The 20,872-nt window shown below is 41.4% G+C and overlaps 2 protein-coding genes across 2 annotated transcripts in view; both read right to left on the bottom strand.

Moving 5' to 3' along the window:
• Nucleotides 1-2,491: 2,491 nt before the first annotated feature.
• Nucleotides 2,492-12,894, bottom strand: vih (ubiquitin conjugating enzyme vih). Its single transcript, XM_080272185.1, has 4 exons — nt 12,761-12,894; nt 8,970-9,084; nt 6,540-6,744; nt 2,492-3,967 (listed from the first exon to the last, which is right to left on the bottom strand). Exons 1-4 carry the CDS (start codon nt 12,862-12,864, stop codon nt 3,852-3,854), a joined length of 540 nt encoding a protein of 179 aa, XP_080128311.1. The 5' UTR covers nt 12,865-12,894; the 3' UTR covers nt 2,492-3,851.
• Nucleotides 12,895-16,572: 3,678 nt separating this feature from the next.
• The window catches only part of CysRS (cysteine--tRNA ligase, cytoplasmic), a 48,471-nt gene continuing 44,171 nt past the window's right edge, over nt 16,573-20,872 (bottom strand). The window contains exons 13-14 of the mRNA XM_080272386.1: nt 20,247-20,430; nt 16,573-19,655 (exon numbers count right to left, since the gene is read on the bottom strand). Coding sequence (XP_080128512.1) covers nt 19,321-19,655; nt 20,247-20,430 — 519 coding nt within the window. The 3' untranslated portion in view covers nt 16,573-19,320. The remainder of the gene's footprint in view (nt 19,656-20,246; nt 20,431-20,872) is intronic.

The raw sequence follows: 20,872 nt of genomic DNA, 5'->3' as shown, positions 1-20,872 counted from the left end.
GTGGCGAGTGATTGCACGCCTATGCATCTCCTCAGTTGCTTGTTCACGATATTGGTGAGCTTGATGAGCTCCCACTGGATTTTGAGGGCTTAATGTTGTTGAGGCATCAGGAAGTGGTGGTGTGGGGGACTCAACAGTGGTGGCAGGGAGCAGTGAGGGGGCAGGTGTTAACTAACCACCTCTCCCAGTCTCAGAACTCATCGTCAAGCCTGATGAAGCACTTCAGCCTATGTGTCAATGTTAGAAAAGTCTTTAGTATTACACTTCAGTCTTATGAACTGTATGTACTTTATAGTAGGGGTATTGTGTCATTAACGGGTAGCTAAAGGGGGAATACGGTGGCTGACCTCCAAACCAATTACCACTTATTACTGTAAAGTATATGCATGAGTTTCCCGAGTTTTAGTTTCATGATTCTGTTGTGGTACCAATTAGGCGCGAAACTAGTAAGTGCACTGTAATCTCAGCGGGTTGTTCCATCCTGTGAGTCCCCTGAAAGGGGATAACTGTGACAGTACCACCTCCATGCAATTTTTCCTTTCTTCCCTCACTTCTGACCTTAAGACTTTCATCATCGTCATCATCATCATCCAGACCTCCTTTCCCACCTAGGGCAGGGTGAGGAGTAGCAATGTCCAGTTAGTCCAAATTTGCTCAGTCCAGTGGGCCACGCTTCCATTCACTCATCATTCAAGACCCTGGAATCCTGGCTCTGTCGGATACACCAAAAACATTCACCACATTTTGTAGCTTCACATGAATGTTAAAAAAACATCTTCAGTGCCTTCCTTCCTTTTAGGAATTCTGTTGGGATGGTAATGACAAAATAGCTTCCAGGCTACTGCATCCTACATACATTTATTATATGTATGAATCCCTAATGTACTGTTCCATTCTTCATCCAAAGCATACACACTCTTTTTACAGCATATCCTCATGATTGTATGTTTGAACTAAAATCATCATCATCATCATCATCATCATCCGGACCTCATTTCCCACCCTAGGGCAGGGTGAGGAGTAGCAGTGTCCAGACATCCTAAATCACAGAGTGGAATACAAGCTTCCAGTTTTTTACGACAAATTTCTGAAGCACATGATAAATTTGGAACAAGGGTATACTGTATGTTTTGTATCATTGTTGACAGCATTCTAATGTGGGATGCAGACTGACCATAATTACCACAAATGTTCCATAAACAACCTTTACAAATTGGGACATTGCATTCCAATGTCCTTTAAGGTTTAAGCATATAACCCTGTCTCACTTTCAAAGATTTTTTGGGGGGCAGGGCACCATGTATGTGTATATACATTTAAAATTTCCATGCCATCACTGTACTATATTTCTTTGTCCACTGTCATTTCAAGCCTTACTCCTATAGCCCTGTTGTTATTCCATAATAGTTACTTGGATAAGCAGTGCAAAATGACAAAGTAGTGTACAACCCCTAACTCCAGCTCTCAGTTAACCCTTCATGGGCAAATGGGGTCCCTGCAGACCCCAGCATGTTTTTAAAATGTTGCCATTAAGCCACTTTTTACTTTCACAGCCTGGCATCTCATGACTTTTATTGTAGATGGTTATTTTATATCCTCATAAAACATGAGCAAAAAATCTCGCACGATTGAGTGACATTGCAATAAAAGTCAGTGGGGTCTGCCAGGACCCCACCTGGCCTTTTGTGTGACTAATTTTTTATATATATTTTTTTCAGATATTTCAGATTATAACCATTAGGACAATGTCAACACCAGTAGCAAAGTTGTATGCCTCAATGGCAGTGGCAGAAGGTGACCAAGACGAAGAAAATTATTCAGATGGTGATTTATCTGTATCTGATGCTGATGATTATGAAATGCTTGAACGATCGGACAATGAAATTAGTGTGAGTAGTATTGAGTCTCCTGTGAGTGCTGATGATAATTCTGAAAATGCAAGTAGTGGTAGTAATACAGAAGATGCTCATCAAGAGGATAAAACAAGAAATTGTTGTACCAAATTTGAACATTATAGGGATAGTTTTATTTTATGATCATGCTAATATGAGGGAGGGGGGGGTGAGTTGAAGGGAGGGTAGCCAAATGGTGGGTGACAGAGCGACTTGGAGGGGTTTTGTCTGCGGCCACCCTTTGCGGGATTAGGGCGTCGGGCTATAGATAGATAGATAGCTAATTTACTATATACATGAACTTGCTATTATTTAGAGAACCTGTTCTAAGAATACTGACAAAAAAAAAACTGTGGGTTGGTTCCATGTGCTGCATCCTGGGCAATGTATGTACAAAGTTTAGTAGATATAACTTTATGAATATGGCAGAAATACACCATTAAGGTTTGAAGTCTGCCGGGACCCCATCGGCCTTCTGTGTAACTTGGAAACCCCTGGCCCACGAAGGGTTAAACAAGGCTGACCACAGGAGGTATCTACACTCAGCATGCACCTGTTATTAACACTTAACAGAAAGGGGTAATTCCAAACTTTGGAAGGAAATACTAATATTTTTTAATGGCAGGACTTACATACTTAATACCAGAGAGGAGGTATAAGAAAGTGTAACTCATCCTGTACCTCCATAATAACATAAAAGAACAGTAGCCAATTCCATGTTACCCGCTTCAAGGAGTAGATGGCACAGGGCTGAGCTACCACAGTCCAGTACATTTAAAAATACATGACCAACCTACTTTCCATGGTGGCATTACATGAATGAAAACTCGCATCACCTCTTAAGTACTGAACCTATTCAAAGACAGCATTCTGATGGGCCACCTAACTACTAGATCACCAGGGTCAATGAAGGTTTTAGTGCTAGGTCTGCTTTATACCACATCTGATTAAAAGCAACACTTCAGGACATTAGTCATACTAGTTAAAAAGGTATGGTAAAAATCTGAATAAAATCATAACCTCTTAAATTCAGTTATTTTTTTAGTTTACTCTTGCTATATATACAGACAACACTGACTTTAGGAGTGACTTTTCAAACTGTGGGGTTAGGTGAAGCCTCCATTAACCATTTTAATGCGAGCAGCATTTCCCAAGCTGAATAAGATAGTATGGAGGAGGGGGGGGGGGATGTACCTGGGTTAACAGGGATAACTTTGATTATCCTCTGCTACACTAAACACATGAATTATGCCATTATTCTTACACAACATAAGGGTAATAAACAAATAAATGACCTAAAAATAAAACCTAGTTGCTCTTTGATTGCTTGTTCAGATAAGATTAAAAATCATGCAGTGATTGTTTCAAGGCATTTGCTGCACACAGTATTCTAGACAAGCATTCATGCTGCACATAATATTCTAGACAGTCACAAACATTCTCACAGCTACAGTCTACATATAATGTAAAACATTGCACATTGCAAAAAAGCTATAAACCTTAAAGCTTAATGGGCTCTGAGTTCTCAACATAAAGTATTAGATATTGAATGAAAATGTCTTAAAATTTGTATACACAGACACATTAATTCACCCCCTATTATCACTAACATGATGTGGATGCTTGGAGGGGAAGCAGATGACAGCTAACAACAACCAGTATCATGACACAGCTGCATGTGACATGCCGGATTATAAGTTCATGATTCAATAATTTACAGATGATATATGGCAGAGAAAGATGGATGGAGAGGCTGGAAGACTGGGAGTAAGGCAGATGAAAGGATCTGAGAAACAACGATGGAAAGACAGCAAATACAGTTTTAAAAATATGCATAAAATAGAATAAGAGCTGAAATAGTAGCAAAACTGGGTCCACAGCAGGAAGTAAAGTAAACACTATCTGAGAAGGAGGGATGAAAAAAGACAAGCCAAGGTTTTGTAATGGGACAGTCTGCCATTACTTGGAATCACTGTTGACTTTTTTGTAATGATCAAGAAGTTGTTTCTTGTAGGCAGCCTGGTTAGCCCACAATTCTGCTGCATGGCCATTCAGAGGGCTCTCTATGTTAGGCTCTGTTGGAGAAACCATGAATTCAATTAAAAGTCTGAAAACTATGAATCAATAATTAGAACATATTTTAGTATTCTAAAGTACATTAAAGTATATGGGTAAGGAAGAAAGAATACATCATCATATACTTTCTTCTTAAATGGGATAACAAGGTCAAGGTAAGGTTGTATAATCTCACTGAAGTCATGAATTGCCACAAAAATAAAACGATTGGCTTGCCACAATCTTCTTGCTACTCAAGGTACAGGAGATACCAACTTGCTTGAAACACAAGTGCCAATAAATTATGTTTCTCATTTTTTGTCTGCTGACAACTTACAGAATGCTGTCTACCCCTCAGGCATTACAAAAATTACTTCACGAACTGAGGCATGTTTCTATAAGGAAAACACACACATGCCTTTGGGGTGGAGCCAAGAATACCGAAGGCTTGAATTACGATATAGATTTATGGCCCAGTCCATTATAGCACAGGCAGCCCCATAGCTCCTACAAGTCCTCATGGGACGTGAAAATGGGATTTCGTACTGAAACATTTTTTAACAAGATTTTCTTCTGATCTCCCCTACCTTGTGTAAGCATGGGAAATAGAGATGGTTTGCAACATAAGAATTAAACTAATGAACTTGTAATGCAAAGGAATGCAGCAGAACAGAGCAGGGTAATTAAGTTATATGCACCTTTCATGTCAAAGGGTTTGAACCGACAGTCAGGGAACATGCAGATCAGGAGCCCAATGCAGTAACCACTGGTCCACCATGGATCCAGCAACCAAACTGCAGAACTAATCATTCATGCTGAACAGCATCTTCAGGTAGTCTTTCCTTATAGTTATTACCAGGCTGCTTTACAAATTAACATTTAAGATTCACTTAGTTATTCATGATTAATGGTAAAGCATGCCTCCTTAACCCCCTGATGCTGGGCTCCCTGCACCCTATCTCACTCCCACGACCAGGCTTATTTTTGTAATTGGATTTTCCAAAAGTATATATTTTTCCCTTACAGATCAATCACAAATGACACAAAAACGCATGTACTTACCCTCTGCTGGCATTGTAGAGGTCGTGGAGTCAACTGGCTGGTGTATATCTACTGTGTGTGTGTGTGTGTGTGTGTGTATATATATATATATATATACCCGTACTATGTCAACTGGCTGGTGCATATCTCTACTAGTGCGTGGGTGGCTGACTGCAGTCAGTACGTGTGTACTGTACTCAGGTGCCTCTCCCCCACCCTACTTTGTCCCTGTCTGTCTCTCCCCAACGCACCTCAGTCTCCCCGGGTAGGCCCTCCAACCCCCCACCCCACCCCTGTCCCAGCTAGCCTCTCCTCACACCCTCAGGCAAACAAGAGAGCCTGCCACACAACTCTCAGTGAGTTTGGCACATTTAAGTCGAAACATACCCATGAAAAATGAAAATGTCCTCACATGCAAAACTGTTGACCACACGTCTTCAGATGTGAACCAGCGTTAAGGTTAAAGCTGATTAAAGTATGACGAGCCCTTACGTTTAGCGTGATTTGGGTTCGTGAATTTACCTTCCGCAGAAAAGCCCAAAATTTCCAAGAACTTATGTCTCACAATCAAGAATTCACCTTTGCGTCAATATATGGGGTGCTGGTGGACAAGGCGATCGTCAGCTGTTGTCTTCCATGTAGTTTTCACAGTTCCTGCTGGCCATGAGACTGTGTGTATATGGTGCTAAGTAGTGATGGCAGTGGCAGTCATTTTTTTTGTCTTTCCCTTCATTCAGCTGTTGTTCTCATGTGCTCTACCTATATTGTATTATGGCTTCCTCTTCATTCATTGGAGAACCAGGTAATAGTGGTGGTGGTGAAATACTGGGAAGTTCAAAGGATGGAAGCAAGAATAGAAAAGAATGTCGTCAGTATCGAGTTGGTGTGAGGAAGAAAAGTATTCGGTAGAGGATAAGATGAAGATTTTTCAGGCTGGTGATCCTATTTTTAATGTTTCTTAACATTTTTATCGAATTCATATGGTTGTCAGTTATTTTGGTATCCTGTTTTATGAGAATTATATCTAAAAAGTGAGTAAATGAGTGACTTTGAAAGGGGCTCTAGAATCAATTAGATTTTTTACCACTGAACTGATACTTTTAGGTTCGCGAAATTCAGGTTTTGCACTAACCTCATAGTACGAATTGGATGCAAAACTTAGGGGCTCACTGTAGATTTTACCTATACATATCCAGGAACTTGACCAAGGACTGCTTGCATATCCTTCTGACAAACCTGTATTACAATAAAGCACCTAACAGAATTACTGACAAATACAAGAGAGAAACACCAAGTGGTGGCACCAATAGCTACTGTTATTACCAAGTGGCTTACGTGCCATGTTATATAAATGTCCCTCACCTCCCTCCCTGCACGGGAAAGGCAATTTCAGTCTTCACTCTACTGGGTTCAGTCAGATAAGCCTGAAGCTACAACAAGTGACAAAGATATCCCACATAAGAGAGAACAAAGAGACAACAAAAGGAAGATATTAATTAATCTGAAAAGAAAAGGGTGAGGGAAGATATAAACACAAACACAATATCTCACCTCCAAGTAGAGACTGGATGGACAGAAGGATGGAGCGCACATCATATGATGCTGACCACTTCTCCTTCAGGATGTCAAGGCAAATGTTACCGTGCAGGTCAACGTTTGGGTGGAAGCAGGCGGTGGTGAACTTAACCATGGGTGCTGAATATGGGTAGCTGCTCGGGAACTCCAATGTTAGTCGGTAGGTAAGGCCTTCATAAACCTGGCGAGGATGGAAAATGAATTTCATGCAAATAATCAATCAAGAAGAATCATGCAAATAAACAAAAATCAGTCTCATACATATGTTACAAAAAATAAACTTAAACAAATAAACAGTCTCATACATGTTACAAAAAATAATCATAAACAAATAAACAGTCTTATACATATGTTACAAAAAATAAACAGTCTCATGCTTTAAAAAAAGTCATCTCTTGCTGCCTCCAGATGAAGTTAATGAAGGCTATATCTAAACTCTCAAGTCTGAAGTCTCTCTTAAGCTGGGGAAAAAAAAAAAAAAATAAATAAAAAAAAAATAAAAAGATCCATGGAGACTGAATACCACAGAAACTTACCGGCATCTTACTCCTGTTCTCAAGTTTGTAATACAATGCAATATTTGGGTACTGTATTTTATCCAAGCTCATGTCAGAATATTTTCCTCTGCAAAGGAAAACCTCCGACGGTCAGGGTTAGTGAGTACAGTATATAGTTTACATCCCAAAGCAGAGTGGCTGGTCTTTAAAATCTAGAAAATGGAAACAGGCAACTTGCAGCTATCAATAGTCTGTCCTATCAATGAAAAGACTGGTGACAACAATTTCCATCAACCTCTGATCGTGAAGACCTGTACAGGCACCACATTTATCCCATAACATGAAGCACACTCAAATACTAGTCTGTTTCCTTCCTGCTGGACTAACAGTTGCCTGAATGAGATGTAGTGGATAAAGATGAATATCATCATCCACATATGAATGATATTATGCACCTCAGACCAAACATCATATTTATGCACCATGAAACACAGGCAGGAGAAGCAAACAGATTTCAGTACTGTAGACGACTGTATGTAATAACCCAAATGAAACATAACAAATTAATCACTGGTCTGACCAAGATTCGATCTCAGGCCCTTGCGCTTCAAACACATGCAAGTTACCACTAAGCCAAAGAGAGGATCCCCGCTTTGCCTCTAAGCAGCGCAGGCTTTTATAGACCCCATTACATCACTTTTTTCTCCCCTTGGCGATTAATTTGGTGAGTTTCGAATACATGGTAGCACTGCATCAGAGGCCACCACTGGGGACGCTGCGGATCACACCAAACAGCTCATCCCCGGAAGGTAAGGACTATGTCGCTGTCAGCTAACCAACAACATCACTGCCCTCTAAGCCTTGCCTCACATCCCTCACTGCTCCCAACCATAGTAATAACCCAAATGAAACTTGACAAATTAATCACTGGTTTGACCAACATTCGATCTCAGGCCCTCTAGCTTCAAACATGAGCACATTACCACTGAGCCAAAGAGAGGATCCCCGCTTTGCCTCTAAGCAACACAGGCTTTTACAGACCCCATTACACGTACATCACATACCATTAAACCTGCTATTAAAGGAGGGATATGAGTGTCAGAAACTTAGCACCAATTTCAGTAACACTGGCACAGTAGTGACAATCTAGTTTGCTGAAACCTTGTTCCTTCCAGAAACTCCCCAGCAGAAGGTGGCAAAGACAGACAAGTATTCAGTATGCTGTCCTTACACATCTCTTACTTTTTCAATCATTCCCCCATCACTACTGTTTGTTTCTGTTCATCCAGGCCACACCACAGTGCATGTCATCCGGTCTTTCATCCATTAAAAGTGTTTCATACAAAGTTTTATTCTATCTATAAATCTTACCCTAACTGCCTGTCAACCCTTCTCTGCAAGAACCTATTATCAGAATATAACCATCTAGTAGCTAGCTGCAAAAATAAAATGAATGGATTAGTAGTCAATCTGTAACCCCTTCACACTGTAGTGATCTCTCAAGCTTAACAAAAGCACCTGGCAATAGCAAATAAAACACAAGTCATCACTGCTGTGATGGAGTTAAGAAGCTCACATCCAGTTCTCAAATCCTTGACAACTGAAATCAAAAGAAATACACTATGGGCAACACCAAGATTCCAAGGGCCTGACTGGTAAATGAAGTATACCAGAGTATGACAAAGTAAAGCATGTCCTTGTTATATATCACAAATGTGTTATAAAATATCACAGCTTTTTAAAATAGCTATTTCAGATTAACTTCAAGGTGGAAATGGAATTTTAACAGGAATTTTTTCTTTAATTTACTTAAAAAAAAGAAGAAGAAGAAGAAGAGGTATACATAAAGGCCATTTATAACAACTGCTTGTCTATGATGATGATGATCTAGCACAAAAGGCCAACTAACCGTGCTGGCAGGACCAGTGAGGGTGCCCACCCACTTGAAGAGGTTGTCACCCTCAGGGAAAGCCGATATCCCTTTATCCGAAGACATCATCAGCATCATCAATTCATGCTGTAGTCTGGAAGGTGGAGCACATTAACAAAGGATACTAACCTAGCTGTATCGTCAATTCAAACTCAAGTAAAATTCATCATCATCATTATTCATAACTCTTTTCCCACCCTAGTATGGGGTGAAGTAGGGTAAAAATAAATGATGCCATAATTCCTCTTAAAGAATATCCATACTGGTACTGCAGCTGTCCATGGCACAGCAGATGCCTTCTATAAAGTGGAAGCCAAACCAGGTATAGTACCATAACTACAAGTAGCTAATTACTAATTCTTGCTGCAGCCTCCACAAACCCACACCATTCACTACACTACATGGCAGCACATCAAAACAACACCCAGCACACGATATCATACACAAATACTGTCAACTCTCCCCCCTTGCCCGCCTCAAACCAGCTTCCAAAAGCATATTGATACTCGGATCACTCGCTGCTCCATTCAGTCACTTAAAGACAACAAACAGCTGGATGAACAGCCTCCTGATATCCACCCTTCTGAATCCTACCCCCCTCATGAGGACAGGGTCCACCTGGTCAGGCTGAGCTTTGGGCATCATACAGCCCTCTTGAGTTATCAGAAGAGGCTGGATGACTCCGTCACTGATGCCTGTCCAGGATGAAACACAGTATCCCATACTATTAAGCACATTATGGAAGACTGCACTGCACACAACTGCCTGTGCCAACAACACAACATACATTCCTTGAGAGCTCTGTGGGAAAGACCAGTCTTGGACGTGGCCTACCTTAGGGACTCGGGTCTGTTCGGTCAGACTGCCTAGGGAACAACTACTACTACTATTAGCTAATTACTTCCCAAACATAGCTGGAAACTGGACAGGGGGATGGAAATCAAAGATTTGTGGAACTGTGTGTCTCAGCTTGAACTCTGACTATATGCTTGTGACTGAGTTTCCTGCCAAAGAAAATTTTGATTTACGTTAGTTTAAGGTATGGTAGGTATTCTGAACTGAAAAAAGTACAAGGCAAGTGGTAGTAGTCTGAAAAAGCAAAGCAGTCTAGAGATTAAATCAAGTTTGACTTTACAGCACTTGAATACTGTACTGAAGGAAAGAGGGACACACAATTATGAGCACTGCTGAATGGCAGGTAATGATTACATTTTCTGTTGTCATCTAACTGTCTTCCCAAGAGCTGACAAGACTCTGAGGACCCAATAGGTTGCATGCTTACTCCAATAAGGTAAGGTTTGTAGCATAAGGTTAGGTTCTAGGCTGGGTTGGGTTAACTTAGTTATGCCTTCTTGAAGTTAACCACAGCTTTGTTACTTTTCTGGACTAATATCATCATCCGGGAAGACAATGCCTGCTTATTCGATGTATTTCTGACAAAAGTCACAATGTGTCACATCAAAATGTACTGGATAACTTATCTTTTATGTTCAAAACCATAATGAGCAACTATAGCCATCAGGGAAGCCTGATGGCAGAGGAAGGGTGACATGGTGGCAATCTGTTCATGACCACTCTCTGGGATTAAGGCAACTAGCTGTACAAAAATCGTTTAGTTTAGTTTTTGAAGGCTCCAACATGTTTGCATGTGTCGGCCTTGGTCACCCAATGGCGGCTCTCCATGCTGCTTGATCTCTGGCAGCTTCCCTATTTAGTCCTTTATCTCTGGCATCACACTCAGTAACCTCATCCCAGGTCTTTTTCACTCTCCCTCTTGCTACCATACCTCTAACATTAATACTTCTCACTTTCTGCACCTACATATCATCCCCCATCCTCTCCACATGCCTAAATCATCTCAATCTACCCCTCCTCATCACAGCACCAATACACCCCAGTCCCATCCTACCTCTCAATTCTTCCACCTTAAACCTAGCCCCCCCAGGCCTCGCACCCAGGGACACACCTCACAGCACATCCACCTAATCACTGCCATTTCTGTACGTTTGAGCCTGAAAATATCCTCTTCCTTTACTGCCCAGGTCTCACTGCCATACAACATTACACTCCTTAAACATGCTGCATACAAAGATCTCTTAGCACAAAGGGTGAGCCCTCTAAATGTCAGAGGAGGCAACAGTTCCCTGAACCTCTTCCAACCACTCCTCACTCTAGCCCCAGCTCCAGCCCCATCTCCAGCATATAACATGTCTCCCCAGATAGAAAAACTCTTCCACACACTCAAGAGACTCACCAGCAAGTTCAGTCCCTTCACGCCTGGCCATCTCCTCATGCACTTCTCAACACACATCGCTTATGAAATCAGCGTTATCTTGCAGTCTACCTCTAGTAACACTACATCTCTTATGCACCCACATATCACAAACACTGCACGAGATGGAATTACTTCCCACGCCCTTGTGGCAAATCACACATGGCCACTTCCCCACTTCTTTAACACTACAGTACTGCAACCAGCCCTAGATACGATCATTTTTGTTTTATCTGCATATACCCTCAAGCCCTTGTTCCCATACCATCTCTCCATTTCCTAAATCTTCCCTCCAACTCCCTTTCATTCTCTGCAATTAACACCAGATCATCAGAGTACAACATTTCCCACAGGAGTCCATTTCTCATGTCAGGTAAGAAGGCTTCAAGTACCATAATAAGCAACAAGGGGCTCAAGGCTGACCCCTGATGCACACTAACATTCATGGAAAACTCCTCACTCAAAATTCCATTTGCCCTTGCCTGGGCGTGAGCACCCACATACATGGCCATAATCACCCTAACCAGACACTCCTCGATTCCAAGTTTTCTCACTGCCCACTTCACCTCTCTTGGGACTCTGTCAAAGGCCTTTTCCAAATCAACAAAAACAAAGTACAGTTCCCTTTTCTTTCTTATACTGTATATGTTTCACAGGCAATAAGTTAGTACAGTACAGTGTAGGATACACTGACCGGCTAAAGAAAATCTCGTTTCTATCACTGTATGACAATGCAAATTGACCAAGACTGGGGGGTTGCCTTCCCTTTGCAATTTATGTTTTATACACATGGTGAGTCTTAGTATTTGAAGTTGTCTAATAAAAATCAAGCTGGACAAAATCTAATAAAGTTACATCATAGGCTAGTTTATGGACTTCATTTATGATAATCTGTGAAATACAGGTAACTAATACAATGCTAAAACCAAAAAATGTTGTTTTTGCTGTAAGGTTAGGTTCATTAAGCTCCAATTATGTGCAACATTGATGAGGTTCTGCAGTAAGTTCAAAGTCACACATTTACCCAATTTTACAATAAATTACTGTATTTGAAAATGGAGCGCTCTCTAATTTCTTGGACCCAATTCTTTGCAAACTGCAATACAGTGAGGTGTTAGCCTATTAACTATATGGACCAATGGATAGTTAGAAAGAATAGCCTATAAGCCTGTGGATGTATGTACTTAATTCTCATAAAAACACCTTTTGATGAATACATGTAACAAAAACTGGGCCAAAACCAGTAGACTGGACACAATACTTCAAAACTGATAGTGCAGCTACCCCAACTGTTCACGCAACAGAAATTTTGCTACAGCGTCCAAAGCAACATATACAATACTGAATACCGCATTGTCAAAGACATCAATGACCTTACACAGAATAGCCATAGCCCACCAGAGACCCCAATTATAGTTGTAAAGGGAAGTTGACAGATGGTTTTAAATGTCCAAGGACTCTATCAGCCATTTAAATTTTAAGTTCATATTTTACTTACCTCTTGCTCACTGAATGAGAATCCCTCCCCGCCACCGCCCTCTCCGTGCTACCTTTGCTTGGAGTGCCGTTGGATGTGGTACCTGGCGCGATATTTTGGGCCATTTTTAACACTTCGTGAGGGAGGAGGCCGGGGAGTCTGTTTACCTCGGAAAAGTAAATTCAAATCCGACGTGGGCGCCGCTGGCCAATCAACAATCGTGGCCATTGTGACGTCACGAACTGGGATTCCCTTATCCGATCCCAATGAAAATACTGTGACTTTTGTTACAGCAGAACGAATTTCAATACTCGTAGTTCGCAAAAAAGTACTTCTATGCAGGAACTACTATGATTACTATGTAGAGCATCTTTATACAGTATCTCTAAAGAGAGCGATCGGCTGGTGATTTTCAGCTTCATCCACATTTCAGGAAGGATATTTATTTATATGTGCAAAAGCTTCTGCGTTGGAGTTCTCATTAATAATCTTTCTCTTTATCTTTTCCTGTACTCCCACATAATAGTTTATAATACATTGTCTTTCAATATCAGTACACCAGCCAACTATACACTTCCATGGGTTTGATTCCACCTGGGGTTGGACACAAAGGGTGCAATGGTGTGTTCTCACATTATTTGCTCCCTAAATCTGTACCAATCACCTCACAGCTATGATGCCCTCCACCCACCACGAGTTTTGATTGCGGCTTACTTTGTGCAATGAGTAGTAATATCCAACACCCTTTAAATGATAGTTGGTTTACTTTCACCTAACAGAACTGGACCATTCCTGCAACTTATCAGAGCCCTAGTGAAAAGGTAGATGTGAATCATCTTGGTTACAAGTCAAATCCATCCTCCAATCTAACACCTGCTGCTTCATTTATCTCATCAGAATACACCATAAAAAGTCATACTCTTAAATGATGTCTGGGTAAGAACAGGAATAATTATAAGAGAGGAATAACAAGAAACCCCACAACAGTCTTATCTTGTTTATTAGAAAATCAGATGTTTCTGCAAATAGTTTTATTGTCATCCTATGATAAAAATGTTTGTTTAAAGCAAGTACTGTAGTGTAGTACTGTAGAGCAAAAATCATGATGTAAGTCTACCTATCTATCTATAGCCCGACGCCCTAATCCCGCAAAGGGTGGCTGCAGACAAAACGCCTCCAAGTCACTCTGCCACCCACCATTTGACTACCCTCCCCCCAACTCACCCCCCCTCCCTCATATACCTCTCAACTCCATCCCTCCACCTCATCCTCGGTCAACCCCTCCCTCTCCCTCCCTCCACCTCACCTACATACACCCTCTTAGTCAGTCTTTCATTCTCCATTCTCTCCACATGTCCAAACCACATCAGTGTATTTCTCCTAATTTTCTCAACCACATCCACATCCACCCCACAGCGTTCCTTCACTTCTTCACTCGTCAACATGTCCCTCCATGTCACTCCACACGCTCCTCTCAAGTAACTCATTTCCACTGCTCTCACTCTTGACTTGTTTCCCTCTCGCATGGTCCACGCCTCACTTCCATACGTCAGGGTAGGGATCACAATACTATCATGCAGTGACTTCTTAACTTCCATACTCACCTCCCTATTTCTCATCACTGCTTTCAGTGAACCAACAACCTTCCTTCCCTGCTGTATCCTTTCACGCACTTCATCCCCCAAAGTTCCATCCTTACTCATCACACTACCCAAGTACTTGAATGCACTCTCACTCTCCATATCCTCACCATCCAACCTGATGTAAGGAATGGTGGAAATGCAAAATTATGGCTAGAACAGGCCATTCCTTACATTCTTGATATATTTAATTCATGTTCATGACATTCACGGACACAAACAACTTTCCAAGCTATTCAGTCCAAATAAACTACAGTACAAAGCATTCAAAGAAAGATGGCAGAGACAATGAGACTGGATCAATGAATATGCACATGCAGTAGATGCTCGATTTGACAAACTAATTTAGCCAACCCCCATCCCATTATCTCAAATTTTCTGTTAAGTCAAGTTCCATAACCAGGGCCTGATATAAAGGAAAATTTTCCGGTATGTTGAGCTATTTTCTGTTAAATCCTCGAAGGCAACCCAAACCTAGCAAATGATGCTAACTCTTAATGCTACACACAGCAGTCTGAACCCATAATTAATCATCATCTAATCCTGTGTTGCTCCATGAAAAGCATTATAGCCCAGAGCAAGGCAAGTTGGTCCTGACATTTAAGATGAGAGTGACCAGCCTCACTCATCCCTGAGTGGCAGTATGTGAGCAATAAACCCCAATCACTCTTTGGATATAAGCCTTCACAGGCTCAATCCAGTTGGAGCACCCTAATTACCCACTAAACCGCCAGGTGTCATGGTTTGATTATATGTTTATCATCCAGCTTAGTAACTGGTTTCCCGGTGTACAGGAAACCAATTGGCCTGTCACTCACTGTAGATTCACCAAGAGACAGAAGAGGAATGGAGGAAGGAAAAAATGAAGAGGAAGGAAGGGAGGTAGGAAAGGACAGTCACAAGAGAGCAGCACTACATCCAGCAAATGGATGGTGAGTGCCCCCACCTACCACATATACCCCCAAAAATGCATTATTGTGTATGGAATTTCCTTAATGGAATTATCCTTGATTTAACGAAAATTTTCTGTTAAATAGGGCAAAAATAACCCCCTCAAAATAATTCTGTTATCTCAGGCTTCTGCTATATTCATTAAATCAAGCATCTACTGTATACAATTACAATACATGTGTAGATCAGATATTCATTCTTAGATCTTTAGTGGAAAAGTTTCTAGAGAAGGGAAAGAAGTTGTATGTGGCTTTCATGGATTTGGAGAAAGCAAATGACAGGGTGGATAGACAAGGATTGTGGAAAGTGTTAAGAATATATGGAGTAGATGGGAAGTTGTTGAATGCTGTGAAGAGTATGTACGATGGTTCGAAGGCTGCAGTGCGTGTGGATGGTGAACTAAGTGAATTTTTCTCTTTAAAAGTTGGGTTGAAACAGGGATGTGTCATGTCTCCATGGTTATTCAATCTGTACATGGATGGGGTAATAAAAGAGGTACAAGGTAGGGTAGTGGATGTTGGAGTGGCCCTGGTGAGAGAGGATAGTGTTTGGAAACTCCCTGTACTGTTGTTTGCAGATGATACTGTGTTGTTGAGTGAAGATGAAGGGGAGCTGCAAGGCTTGGTGGATGAGTTTGGGAGAATGTGTAAGAAACGGAATCTAAAGGTGAATGTAGGGAAGAGTAAAGTGATGGTCTTTGAGAGAGGTAAAGTCAGTGGATGTACAGCGAGGTTGGATGGTGAGGAATTGGAAAATGTGAGTACGTTTAAGTACTTGGGTAGTGTGATGAGTAAGGATGGAGGTTTGGAGGGTGAAGTGCTTGAAAGGGTACAGCAGGGAAGAAAGGTTGCTGGTTCTTTGAAAGCAGTGATAAGAAACAGGGAAGTGAGCATGGAAGTGAAAAAGTTACTACATGACAGTATTGTGATACCAACTCTAACGTATGGAAGTGAAGCTTGGACGTTGTTGGAAGGACACAAGTCAAGAGTGAGAGCAGTGGAAATGAGTTATTTAAGAGGAGCCTGTGGAGTCACATGGAGAGACAGGCTGACGAATGAGGATATAAAGGAGCGTTGTGGTGTGGATGTGGATGTGATAGGAAGCGTTATGAGGAACACACTGAGGTGGTCTGGCCATGTGGAGAGGATGGAGGGTGAAAGACTGACGAAGAGAGTGTATGTGAGTGAGGTGGAGGGGGGAAGAGGGAGGGGGAGGCCGAGGATGAGATGGAGGGATGGGGTGGAGAGGTATATGAGAGAGGGGGGTGTGAGTTGGGAGCAGAGCAGTGAAATGGCGGGGGACAGGGCAACTTGAAGGTGATTTGTTTGTGGCCACCCCAAACGGGATTGAGGCATCTGGCAATAGATAGATAGATAGATATCTGTGTACATATCACACACACACACACACACACACACACACACACATACACAGTATTTATACACAGAAAGACAGACAGACAGAGACAGACAGACAGACACACACACATGGGAGTACACTATGTATGAAGCGTGAGGATGTGAGGTTATATATGTGGGGGGTCTACTTAAAGTTGGATGGGTAAATGAGAAATTGCAAAAAAAATTGTCAATTTTGCCTGAGTCCAAGAACAGTATACCCATACTTAAATGGAATCCAATTACACAATATTTGAATTTTACCATTTATGTGCATGGATTCAGAACCTTATACTCATTAATGCAAGAAACTGACTGTCCAGGATAAAATAATAAATTAATGAAGCATATAATGAAAGCCAACAACACCAATATCAGTTACAGCATCCTGAAAGAAATTGCTGCACTTTAGAAAGACATAAAACAAGGAAGGACTGTGCAGACAAATGGAAAAAGGATGAACTATGAAATAGGAATACTAGGACATCATGAAGAAAGGAAAAGGAATACAGTACACCCTCGCCATTCGCGGACATTTTGTTCGGAGTTCTTGCTATCTGGTGAATGAACCCGTAATTATTACATCGGCACATGAATATTCTGTGTATGTTTCAACTTTACCTTGGTTTCCAAACATCATGTGCCATCTTTTCCAAAGCTGGTATTGCACTTAAAATGCTTAGGAGGGAAAACAAAGTGATGACTATTGCTGAATTGGTCCACAGAATTTTGTTGGGGAGTGCTCCTTTTCAATTTTACTTATGTCTAAACTCTGGTTCTGTAAGTGGTTTAACCACTATTTCAGATGTTAGAGTGATGATGACCTTTTGTGACTCCTTTCTACATTATGGAAATGAGGGTTGGGGATGGTTTCTGGAAGATTTTTTTCATTACATACGAAGTTAGAAGTCTGCAAGATAATTGTAGTTTTGATAATTCACAGCAGTTTCCTCAATCTAAGCCCTGTGAATATGAAGGGGGTCTTGTACATGTACAGTGGGGCCCCGCACCAAACATTTTTTTCATTAGCGATTTCAAGTCTAGCGATAGGATAGAATCTGTCTTCACCTTCGTAACTAGAGAAGAAAAAAATAAAAACTAGCAACTCTGTGGCAATCGTCATCTAGCAAGTGAGCAGCAAGGTACATTTCGACTCATTTTCCTAGCGAGTGAGTCTTGTCTAGCGAGTGAGCCGCACCTAGCGAGCGAGTCATATGGCGTGTTTCGATTCACTGTTATCTTGCCCATCACTACACTAGCGTGACCTTGCCCTTTTCTATGCCAGGCTACCCCCATTGTTCACTGTTTTTGCTAGCCTCATGACTTCTGTGGCTGGTGGTGGAAACGGTGGTGAACCTAATGAAGGGTTTGAAAGTGATGATGAGATACTACAGGAGATATGGAGAAAGGTTGGTGTTCGAGAGGGTGGCAGTGGTGGAGAGGAGGGTGGCGATAATGGAGAGGAAGGTGGCGATGGTGGTGGTGGCACTTACTCCCAGTAAGCATGCACACTCCCAACTCCCAACTTTTTCCTTCAATAAACTTCATTCTGAGCATTTACTGGTGACTTTTTGTTGCTTTGTCCTATTAATTATAATAAGTACATAAAATGTGACTATTTAGTGGATAAAAGTAGTGACTATTTAGTGGATAAAAGTAGATAAAAATGGAAAAAGAGTCGAACTCTCTAAATGTTCCAGTCTGTTTTTATTATTCGCTATATAAAGTTTGCCTTAGTGGTAGGTGGGGGCGCTCACCATCCACTCACTCGATGTAGTGCTGCTCTCGGGTGTCTGCCCTTTCCTCTCTTCCATCCTTCTTCTTCTGTCTTTCTATCCTTCATTCTTTCCTTGTCCTTCTGCCTATGGGTGACTTTACATTCCCTCTTCTGTCTTTCTTTCCCTCATTCTTTCCTTTTCCTTCTGCCTGTGGGTGACTCTACACTGAGTGACAAGCCAAACGGTTTCCTGTACACCAGGAAACCATTTACTACGCTGGGTGGTAACCATATAACCAAATTTTGGCACCTGGTGGTTTATTGGGTAATTATTGCACTCCAGTCGGACTGAGCCGGTGAAGGTTTATATCCAAGGGATGGTTGGGGTTCATTGCTCATGTAATGCCACTCAGGGATGAGTGAGGCTGGTCACTCTCATCTTAAATGTTGAGACCAACTGCGTAGTCCCGGGCTCCTACGCTCCTCTTGGGGCAATGTAGGATTGGATGATGGATGGATGGATAAAGTTTGCCTCCAAACTAGCGGTTCCATGACTAGCGAAGTTTCATCAGTCTTTTAAGATCACTAGTTGCGAGGCCCTACTGTACTCATTTCTAATGACAGGTTTTGGCATGAGAAGTTAGAACTGGAAGCTGACAATAATTAAACAGAAACACTGGCAATAAATTAAACAGAACAGGAAAATTATACTGAAATGGAAACAAATATAGAAAGTCACACAGCAGAGGATTCAGATAACAACAGATTTTTAAGTGCAATTCAGCATTAAGTTAAACAGAATAAGAAAACTGAAAAGAAATGCAAAGAATTACAAGAAGTCACACACACACAGATGGATTTCAGTTCTAAAATGGACTAGGCTTGTTGCTGTTGTTGCCACTTTTCAAATTTTTTTCTCTGAGCCTCCATCAGCTTTGAGAGTTTCTTGCTCTGGCTCTTGGTTATCTCTTTGCCATCCTTGTCATGTGTGGGGACACCATTGGAATCCCACTTTGAGTACTCTTGGGTGTGGAACATTTCTTTAGGGTCCTGAGGAGGTGTCTGTTGCTGCTGCTGTTGCTCTGATTTCTTGGAAGCCTGTTCAGCTTTTTTCTTCTCTTTTTCTAATCTTCTGGCTTCCTCCTGCTCACGTTTGGACCATATTTCCTGCATCAGCTGAGCTGCGTCAACTAACTTAATGCTTGGGGCACCTGATAAGAGATTAAGAAAGAAAAACAAGCCATTTACTATATAACCACAACATCAAAGTACAGTCTTTAACACTATGACTTTCATATTCCACATCTTTCAGTAATAACTCTATTGCTTCTCCTTTCAAACCTACACAATCACCGACCATATACCTTACAAGTTTCATCTACACTGCCTGCACTTTCCATTCATGCTATACCACTGTCTCACATCGTATCATTTGTTTATAAAGGTTCCAACATCAATATGTTACTCAGGATACTAAAACACATTCCTACATTCCAGTGTCTACATTCATTTTTCTGCTTTGCATTACCACCCTCATTTGAAATGGCAAGTTTTCTCCCTTGAAAAATGCAAAACTATTTATGCTAGCTCTCTTATGATGACACCAACACATAAAATGATACAAAAATTAATATTCTGTGACATGCAACACTACTGTAGGTTCTAATAACATTAAAACCAAACTAGAGCATATTACTGTGCATCTGGGTTATGGTTTGGTCCTTCAAATATGTGAAACTCCAATGGCGAACACAATATCATCTGAGTTGGAAAAAGAACAAAAATAAAAATACTGTACTGACCATTATCCCTGTCCTCTAGTCTGATCCCCAAAGGTGGTAGTAGGTCATCCCTGATGCTGTCACAGAGCTCCAACAATTGAGTCCTAAGCTGGCCTGCCTCCATCTCCTTGCTGCGTGCCCATCTCCGCAGCTGCTCACGCACTCCTGCCACCACCTCTGCCACTGCTATGAGTCCCTTGCTATCCTGGACCGGGATGCACAAACAAACTTGGGGTCAAGTCTCGGCTGCAGCTCAGATGCTGATATGAAAGAAAAACTATATTCCTTTAATATTAATTGGTTGGAGATTATAATCCTTTTGCAGCAAAATTTCCCATTGTCCAATGGCAAAATAAAACAGTAGTATAACTCTACAAGTAGGGTTATTGTAGATGTGAATGGTAGTGTTTTGGTGGACATCTGTGCTGGTGAGGGGTTGGCAATAGCTAACACCTACTTTCGGCATAAGATGATCCACAGGTATACATGGAGAGTAATGAGGAGGATGGATGGTGAACTTGTTCAATGAAAGGCAATGACAGACTACGTGTGTGTGGATGAGCGAATGAGAAGACAAGTGTTGGATGCAAGAGTGTTGAGAGGGTGGGGGAATGGAGTCTCAGATCATCAGTTAGTGATGGCTAGGC

This window comes from Coenobita brevimanus, chromosome 50 (genome assembly GCF_032717465.1).
Source record: "Coenobita brevimanus isolate Jiangsu-jjx chromosome 50, ASM3271746v2, whole genome shotgun sequence".
NCBI classification, from domain to species: Eukaryota; Metazoa; Arthropoda; class Malacostraca; order Decapoda; family Coenobitidae; genus Coenobita; species Coenobita brevimanus.
Note: the sequence above shows the minus strand (reverse complement) of the source record. Positions and strands in the feature narration are given on the sequence as shown.